Genomic DNA, 9,182 nt, shown 5'->3' on the forward strand with positions numbered 1-9,182 from the left:
CAAGCTTATTTTTCCCCATAGACTTTGCATTGGCACTATGACATCACAATGGGATAATCAAACTGATTTGCACCTGTATCAATTGACAGCTGCTCAACTAGGCCCCCTCACAGAGCCAATTAATGACTTAGAATGCAATCAACTACACCTGTGTTCTCTCACTGACTGCAGCAACTTCAATGGAACCTCTACTCTGTGTCTCTCCATTTACATTTTTACCCACATTCAGTGAAATAAATCCAAAACTTTAAGATTAGGGTTTGATGAAAATTACGTTTGAAAATAATTTGTCAAATAACAATAATTTGTCAATATAACAATTTCAAATGTTCAAAATAACAGTTTGGGCCTTTTGCCCTAGATCAAAAATTGCCATACAAGCAGTATATATTCTGATAAATATGTCTGTATCTCTGCATTCATGGAGTTCTCAGAAGTTCTCAGAGTTCCCCACTTTCTTTCACTTCATCCATTAAACTATCTGTCTATCAACATCCATTAAAACTGTCTACCTATGCACATCTATTAATTCCCTATTAAATAATGTAACAGTTTAAACTATTCAGCTATTTAACTGTTCAGCCATTCCAACTGTCAGTGGTCATCAACTATGATTCCCGCCAACTGTTTCCTCTGCCCACAACTGTTTCCAAATAAAAGTTTGTTTTGCATTTTATGTTAATGATGTTTTGCTTTTTCATGCACTAGTAATTTCCTCAAAATTACATTTTCTAGTTGTACTTGCTGACTGTGTTTCAAATTATTTTACTGCCAACACATCAAAACAACAGAACAAATACATAGCAAAACAACGACATTCTTTTATTTCTTAAAAATATTCAGGTAACATAACAATAGCACTTTAGTATTTTAGATCCATGTTTGTTTCGCTGTTGTCATATGACTTCTTAGCATGTTTGTTCAGCTCAGTCCTCCTGAAACACAGAAACAAGCACATTTTAATGCAACGCATTAAATTACATGAGCCGTGGGAATTATTGTACCAAGTCCCATTCATAGAATAAATGCATAGTTACAGGTGTAACACCAAAATAAACATTTACAATAACCAATAGATTTTTTGGCCCCCTCAGGTGAAACACAGAATAACATTTTGCTCCTTTTATAATGGTATTATGTTCCCAAAACACCTGTAACTACATTCATTTATTCTGTGAATGGGACTTGGTACAATAGTGGTACTTTACACACTAAATGTCCATATACTTAGCTATTTCCACATAGATTTTTATGGTCCTACTAGCTACCCCACATACCATTTCAGTTGCTTGAAAATGACACAAAATACAAACACACCTTGTTTTATCATTATTGTCATGGCCTTTTGTTTTGGAGACTTCACATTTTAGGTTAACATTAAGAAAGGATGATATTTCTAGAGAAAACACTAATTGATGGCAGGTGTGTCACAATAAAGGAGTTTTGAGACCCTCAATATCACTAGGGACTTTTATAAAACCAATGGGACTGTGGTCAAATATTTTAATGATTGAATCATTCAAAGAACATGTTTGTCTTCTATTCTACAAAGTTTGGTCAGGCTAGGAATAATACTTTTTAAGATATGAATGTCCAAGCATGGCCTCCAAGATAAGGCCTTTTAGAGAGTGTAAACAATCATGGGCAAAAAGACTATGAAAACAATAGAATTGAACAAAAATATTTTACAGGTTTTACCTATGGAACCTAAACATTGTATAGACAAACTTTGAGCAAAATAACATGAGTCGGTGCTGCAACCATTTTCCTGGATTTTGTCTGATTTGACACGGAATGACTCACCAGTCAACCATGCTACCAGTAAAAAAAACATACAGGTTGCACAGCTGCAACCAAACTACTCTGCATGCAGTTCAAGCAAACAAGGGGAAAATTGCCATTTTCCTGCATTCCTCGTACCCACTCCTCGTCGTCCGCCCCGTCTCCCTGTCCTCCGGGCTTTGCCACACCCTCTCCGCCGGCTTTGTTGCCCATGATTTTATCCGTCCACGAGGCCCCAGCTGTCTCGTCTCCAGCAAAGTTGCACTTGGTAACGGTGCCCCCATTTATCTTGGCAAAGGAAACTGGGGGGGGGGGGGGGGGAGAGAGTAGAGTAGAGAGATGGAGAGAGTACACTGACTAATTTGAATCACATTCAAATCTATTTCGACTAGAGCACGCATGCACTCTTAATTGCTGAAAAGACAGAGCAGAACCATTCAACCAAATATATCCTGCAGCTAACCAGCTAACCACATATGTGGAAGTGGTACTGTGGCTGACTTTTGCAGCTTACTTCCTAAAACCCTTATTCAATCTTTGAGAGGATGTAAAGCAATTTGTTTGTCACTCACAGATAAACGGACCGTCTCCTTTGGTTTTTAGACGGATCTCCTGGCCCATTTCCATTTCTGTTTTCTCCGCCTCTGCCTCGGGTATCCAGAAAGCATAGGCCTGACTGGGGCAATGCTTTTCAGTGATTCTCACCAGCTCTGGTTTGTTGACAATGTCATTCAGATGCTCCTCAGACAGACAGTCTGTTTCTCCTTTGGCCTCCACTTCTGCGTGTCACAGAGATTCAAAGTATTTTTTAACCCCCTCAACTAGTCTTTTAGCTTTTAGCTGACTTTTAGATTTGTATCACTAGGGGATCTATGATAGACTATTTTGTCCAGTATGGTACAGTAATAAATGGACATGTCAATGATTTGCTGGATTGGGGTCAGTGTGTCTTTATAAGTCAGACAAAACAAACAGACAATGCAGATGGAGCAAAGATGTGGAAAATAATCCACACATTTTTTTTTATTTATGTTTTTTTATGTTTATGTATGGATTTATGTTTATGTTTAAAATGTTTATGTTTATGTTTAAAAACAGGACATACAATTTGACCTGCACAGCGTTTCTAGCTTAGGCAGCCACGTTGTATCCATTTAGTTGCATTAAAATAAAATACTGGTGTTAAGCAAATATATAGGGCATCATAATCATCATTCTGTCAATTTGCAATCCTCAGATCAACACTGCAACCCTATCTACCAGACTTTGGGTAGAGGTTAGCTAGGTAACTGATTATGAGGACCTGTCCTATGAGGACCTGTCCACGCTGCTGCTAAAACGAAGCCATGAGAGTTGCTGAATCCCATCTAGTTTGCAAGCGTGTTGGATTGCATGCAGCTTTCATGACAGTAAGGAAATGACTAGGTGTGACATCAACATGTTCAGTATTCCCTAAAAAGTCCCACGGCATGATATGGTTCTGGCACATCATTGTAAACAAAGCTTTGTTTATTTTGCGTCAAAGTGAACTCACTGTAGGAAGACATGAGGTAGCCTGTGTTGACTTTCTTGGTATCGCTGAAATTGGGCTCAATCTCATCTCCTTTTGCATCAAACTTTCTCCTGTGAATTCGACTAGGTTTGATGTATAAAACATTATACCGATCCTGAAAAAGCAATAATAAAAATGTTTCCAAGATATTAACAATTGAAAATGACTAGCCTAGGCTACTATAAAATAGCCTACACTTTTAAGAATATTCAGCGACCAAGACAAATATGCGGAGGGCCTAGGCCTAGACTACCTGTGAGAGTCTGACGTTGAGACGTCGCTTAAAACAATTATTCTGATAAAATAAGTCATATGACATTAATTGCATGATATAAAATGGCTCAAACAACCTTTTTACTTTGAGCGTCTGTGATTACGTGGCGTGATACATCAACGAGTTGTCCCTCCAGTATAACACCTCGACCACTGCCACAAAGAGAGAATGCAAAGTCAGTCAGTGTAAGCCCATTATCGATGATAATATCAGCAACACTGGAGCACAAATTGGTTTTGCTTTAGCCTACAGAGTGGAGTTTGTTCGTCCAGGCGTCGACAGAAAAAAACCCCGCACCACTACACTATTACCTTTGAAAAGAGGAGGGATTCCATACATTTCCAATTTTCTCATTGTGCACAGGTTTGTTCTGTAGTGATGTGTTGTGATATATCCGACTCATTATTCCGATTATTTAGACAGTTTGCAGCTACTTTCCATCGACTTCCTGGTTTTCTACGTCATTAAGGAAATACCATTCAGTCAGTGTTTTGGGCTGCTGGATACCCCCACCCTCATCCAAATATTTTCACATCACAAATGTTATATAGTTGTCTCCATTTGCATGCACACGATTTAGCGTGCCCAAAATCGCTCATATAACGTCGCCCTTGATGCGCTTTATCATCGCAGAAATGTTATTGTGCGTAATTGCCTATGTCCAATTGCTATTCATGCTAATTTTATGCATTCATCGAAACTCCTCCCCAAAGTAACATAATACATCCTAAAACATTAGGCGAGAATATACAGCTATGTTTCCTTCTCTGAGTAGTTCCACAGCATATGTTTCCTTCTACTGAAGTAGTTCCACAGTGCGAACAGGTTTGATATTCACTCCAATCATAGGCTATGCACTTTTTGTTTTCCTCTGATTAATGTGAATTTCAAACACATATAGCACATGGCACACTCAGGCTTTTGCTACATTTCCCCAGTTTCACTCACATAGCTCCATTAAATTATTCCTACAGCGTAGGCTATTATGTGGCCATATTTTTCTGATGTTAGTTTAGTTGTTAACAAAAAAATAACAGGATGTGGCATTGGTGACAGAAAAGTGTACCAAATATTCAAACATTTCCCATAACATTTATTGGTTTCACCGTTTCAATTCATGAAGCTTGTGATATGTACATTTTTGGTCCTAGACAACATTTGGCTAATTATTGTTTACTTTGGTCCCTGTAAACCACACAAGATAAATACAAACAATGGACAGGATCAAGTGGAAGAAATGCACTCTAGCTGAACTCTACATACTGGTGAGAGACCTGCTCATACATTCCAGGCACTTTATAGTTTTTTTTTCTGTCCACACAAATCACAAACACACGCACGCACGCATACACACGCGCGCACACACACACACACACACACACACACACACACACACACACACACACACACACACACATTTCATTGTCTCAGAACAATTAATAGGCCTACTGAGATAACAACTTGAAGATCAGGTCTATGCAGGGCCTCTTAAATTACTTTCAACTGACTGAGCCAGAGAGGGATTTCTCCAAACATCAACACAGCAGTTCGGAAGTTTCTTTAAAGTGTCCTTCTTTGTTTGGTGTTCTCACACTCCTCTGCGTGGTTTGCTGTTCGCCTCCTCCCAGAATTCCTTTGGGTGTTGTCAGGCGTTGCCACAGGACCAGTAGGTAATACACCCATTTCAAAATGGTTCTCTAGGGTGTCTGCCTTTCGATTTGTGGAGACAGAAAGTAGAGGGTGAAGGGTCGATTTGTGTTATATTCTGAATGATTCATATACAAACAAAATAGGGTTGGTTTGTGTGTGACATAAGGTTGACTCACTTTTGATATGCTCCAGGCAGGGTCGACGCTGTCAGGTAAAAGAGAAGGAACTTTCCCCTCTTCGTGTTTGTCTCCATGTGTCTTGTCAGTGGTAATTGTTTGTGGACTCTGCCCTGTTCCGGGAAGAGAAACTCAATATCATCAGTGTCATCCCCCTCTTGTGTTCTCAGTCATGGTACAATGGCAGTAAAATAAATTCCTTTCCTACTCAAAGAAAGTCAAATTTCTGTTTCAACCACAATACAGACCATAAATAGTTATTAAAGCGGTGATTATTTGCTCCCCTTTCTCCATAAAATGTGACCAGTTATAGTTAAGGAGAGGGCCTCACTGTTCTTTGGAAGCCGACGGACCTGGAGGCCTAGCCACACATTGCGTCTTTGACGCCAGTCTCCAGGGCTCTCCACTTCGTACAGGCGGTCCCTTTCCTCCTCATTGATTTCCAAGAACTTTTGACACACTGTGTCAGAACAAGGAAACAAGTAATGTCCATAATGTCTGAATACATAATGCCTATTATACAAGACAAAGACCTGTCATTTTTAAGAATAACCCATCTTTGCTCTTCACCTGCCCAGCATTACCTTCGTACATTCGGGCAGAAATGGGATAGCTGACACCCAGTACTTCCTCTTGAGGGAATGACAAGCAGAAATCTTCCAGCATCTGCAGGGCAAGCCCCTTCCTCCTCCAGGGTGTCCGAACAAACAAAGTGTCCAGCACGGGAAGCAAGTAGCTTTGCCCACTACATCTACTGCACAAGGTGCCTGTGCAAAGACAGCATGGATCATTGGACAAATGATAATAAAACACAGTAAAACATATGATTTAGCTGCACAACTAGCTAAACTCCAGATGAACTGAGGTGTGAAGAATAATATAACTAAAAATGTGAAATTGTGACAAAGAAAACAAACAACCGGAACAGGCCTTGCTTTGAATGGAGCCATGGTAATTACATTAGTTATCTGGCAGAGGTTATGTCTTTTTCACTAGCAAGGGTATGGCACATAGACATTCTTTCACCAACAGATGATAACGCTGAGATATACCTTTTTTCTTTATGGTATAAAATCCGACAGCTTCTCCATCCAGCCAGAAGATTTTGCCAAATTCCTCCAAAGCATGCGGTGAGAAATATATTTCTTCATCCAGAGTTCTTTCCAAAATCCCAAAAATGATCTGACTCATGACAAACAAAATGACTCTCTCCACGATTGAACTCACCTATGGAAAACCAATGACCAAATTAAAAGCACAGATGATAAAACCTCTTTCTCAGCTTTGGCAAAATAAAACAATGTAATTATACATTTATTAGCCTTACCACTACAAGTCCACATCTGGATTTGCAGGATGTCTTCATCACATCTTGTACAGACCACCACTCTTTGTGCAGGTATACTGCAACCACTGAAAGATTGAAGACATTTTCTCACACGCTGACATAACCAATCATAACATCAATGGTAACTACTGGAGTGAGTGTTTAGGTAAGTAAACACATACATACATACATACATACATACATACATACATACATAGCCTACATAAACAAACCACCCCAAATAGCTTAACCTTGAGTTGCATCTCCAGGCAAATGCAGGGCAAAAACCGAATGGGCTAGATCATCACTGAAAAGTGAGAGGCTGGCTATGTTTTCATGACACACGTCCACCTAGTAAAAGAACAACAGACATGTATACTACTGTGCGAAACAAACAAAAAATCCTTGATTACAAAAGCATTTCAATGTCCAAATGAATGAATCTTATGAAACACCTTTACTCCATGTGATAGCGTGAAAGTCTTCCTTAAACCGTTGTCCCAATATGCCATTTTCTCCTCTGACAGATCAACACAGTCTTCTTCGGGACAGTCAACAGGATATGTGATATCTGTAATAGAAGTCACTTAATATAATTAAAGGAATTTAGGGTAGGGTGCTTAGTGATAAATACTTTATAGCACTTACTGACACGAAAATTGATGTATTACAAAATGTTAAAAACCATGTAGTAAGCACGCGGAACTGGCATAGGCTTGCTTGGATATTTTTTATCTCCACAAAGTAGTCTCGGTTTTACACAGGAGACTGAGCGCGCCGTGCATGTAGTGTCCGGACTTATTAAAGCCTACCGAAAACAACAGTGCCAACAGGGTTCCAGTGAATAAAGAAGACCTTTCGACTATTGCAGAAGCTGTGAGTTATGGATAACAACTTACAGTAGGCCAGATTGTGGACTGGCTTTGAATGAACACAACAGAAAACTTTGAGTATATTTGGCAACTCCAACGCGAATGGTTTTGGACACGTCGCCCATGTTTAGTGACAGTCGGCAAAATGTACAAAACAGTATGGGCAATGACTAATGAATTCGACTAGGCTATTATCGAAACACGTCAGATTCGAAAGTGGTTCCACACCACAATTTATACGGCGAGTATTTCGGTAGCCTCTTACCGGTGATATGGTGCTGTTTGGATTCCATTTTGTTTATCAAATGTCATCGACACTGTAAACACTTTTGTTTGTGCAAGGGCTCCACCTAGTGTGAAAGATCGCAAACTAAATCAACTTTGTGCACTTTGCCTGCACTGTGCAGAAGTACATTTCGGTGCTTTAAATGCAAGGTATCACGAGGTGTTAGGGTGGGTCACTGATACAAAATACGAGGCTTAAATATGAGAATATGAGAGCAATTTTAAGGTTTTTTTGTAGCCTATTTTGCAACTGTCAGATGCTGTTTCAACTATAGATCTGTTGCAAGTAACCAAATAATGGATATTATAAACTAAGATATACAGTGAACATATTGTAATTATGTTTATTAAAACCATTTTACAGTTAAGATGTTAAATGGTTGTTCAAGTTCAGAGTAATTGAGGATGATACAGCAAGTTGCAACTTTATGATCTCTAAACTGTTAACAGCATTTAGGGACAGTTACCTTGCAACATATCAAAAATAGGTTAAAAACTCATATTCATTGAAGTTTGTTGGGCCTGTTTTGTCAATACTAACATAGCCTAAATCATCGTTTTTGTTTTTGTTGCATGTCAAAATTATTAACTTTTCAGCATGTAGATCAAACAATGTAGAATTTACTGATTTGACTGATTTGTAGAGAATCATTGTACATTAATCACTTTGTGAAGATTTTATCAATGCAATTGTGTGTTTGTATCATGAGTAAGTATCCAAAGTATCCTGATACTCCCCTGTTTGAGTGTTTTGTAGTTTCACAAAACAAAGCCTTTGCCAGGATGTCCAGAGGCAATATCCACTGTGGAATTTAAAAAAATCTTCACAGCACTTAGCACTTGAACATTTTCAGGTCGGTCAAAGTATGGCTACAGTGGAAGTTTTTTAGTCTTACTGTCACTGTCACTATAGTCACATACTGTAGCCTACCTCAAAATAGGCCAGGGCCCACTTCCCCGATAACGACGGAGACACGCTCTTAAGAGGGTTTTCTACGATTCATCTTACGATCGTTCGTTTGATTTTTCCGACTGTTTCCCGAACATGCTCGTAGCGTGAACGCGCGTGCACTGCTCTTAAGATGCTCTTAAGGGGAGCTGTCCACGTTAATAGTTCTGAAATATCCTCTGATTTGACGGTGATGTCAGGTGACTGCACGTCACACCTATAGGCCTACCATTTAAACTTCGGATCTACACATTAATTCACATCAATACGAAAATAGAAACACTTTGACATCTGCATGTAAGCATCCCAAGTAGG

The 9,182-nt window shown here is 39.2% G+C and overlaps 2 protein-coding genes across 3 annotated transcripts; both read right to left on the reverse strand.

Annotated features, from left to right (window-relative positions):
* Positions 1-801: 801 nt before the first annotated feature.
* Positions 802-4,202, reverse strand: arpin (actin related protein 2/3 complex inhibitor). The gene is made up of 6 exons (XM_076299832.1): positions 3,920-4,202; positions 3,685-3,760; positions 3,317-3,449; positions 2,355-2,561; positions 1,921-2,084; positions 802-935 (listed from the first exon to the last, which is right to left on the reverse strand). Exons 1-6 carry the CDS (start codon positions 4,009-4,011, stop codon positions 927-929), a joined length of 681 nt encoding a protein of 226 aa, XP_076155947.1. The 5' UTR covers positions 4,012-4,202; the 3' UTR covers positions 802-926.
* A 482-nt stretch (positions 4,203-4,684) lies between these two features.
* On the reverse strand, positions 4,685-7,993 carry fam169b (family with sequence similarity 169 member B). 2 transcript variants are annotated; one of them, XM_076299841.1, is made up of 9 exons: positions 7,899-7,993; positions 7,217-7,332; positions 7,013-7,112; positions 6,762-6,847; positions 6,487-6,661; positions 6,019-6,201; positions 5,766-5,894; positions 5,435-5,547; positions 4,685-5,318 (listed from the first exon to the last, which is right to left on the reverse strand). In XM_076299841.1, exons 1-9 carry the CDS (start codon positions 7,924-7,926, stop codon positions 5,169-5,171), a joined length of 1,080 nt encoding a protein of 359 aa, XP_076155956.1. In that variant the 5' UTR covers positions 7,927-7,993; the 3' UTR covers positions 4,685-5,168. The 2 variants fall into 2 exon arrangements, with proteins under 2 accessions (XP_076155956.1, XP_076155963.1); XM_076299848.1 differs by having other exon boundaries at positions 5,182-5,314.
* Positions 7,994-9,182: the final 1,189 nt, after the last annotated feature.

The sequence above is a fragment of the Alosa pseudoharengus genome, unplaced genomic scaffold (genome assembly GCF_046254945.1).
Source record: "Alosa pseudoharengus isolate Yale_2024_CS ecotype anadromous, Long Island Sound unplaced genomic scaffold, YU_APseudo_1.1 YU_APseudo_1.1_scf_10, whole genome shotgun sequence".
Taxonomy (NCBI): Eukaryota; Metazoa; Chordata; class Actinopteri; order Clupeiformes; family Clupeidae; genus Alosa; species Alosa pseudoharengus.

Bases quoted from the DNA above. Each gene is read 5' to 3' on its own strand.
- arpin (XM_076299832.1), bottom strand. From the start codon at position 4,011: ATGAGTCGGATATATCACAACACATCACTACAGAACAAACCTGTGCAC. The intron at 3,450-3,684 runs GTTGTTTGAGCC...TTGCTTTTTCAG, and splicing joins CAGACGCTCAAAGTAAAAAG to GATCGGTATAATGTTTTATA. The intron at 2,085-2,354 runs GTGAGTGACAAA...CCCCCCCCCCAG, and splicing joins AGGAGACGGTCCGTTTATCT to TTTCCTTTGCCAAGATAAAT.
- fam169b (XM_076299841.1), bottom strand. From the start codon at position 7,926: ATGGAATCCAAACAGCACCATATCACCG. The intron at 6,202-6,486 runs GTATATCTCAGC...GTCTTTGCACAG, and splicing joins TTATACCATAAAGAAAAAAG to GCACCTTGTGCAGTAGATGT. The intron at 5,548-5,765 runs GTGAGGCCCTCT...TTCCCGGAACAG, and splicing joins CCGTCGGCTTCCAAAGAACA to GGCAGAGTCCACAAACAATT.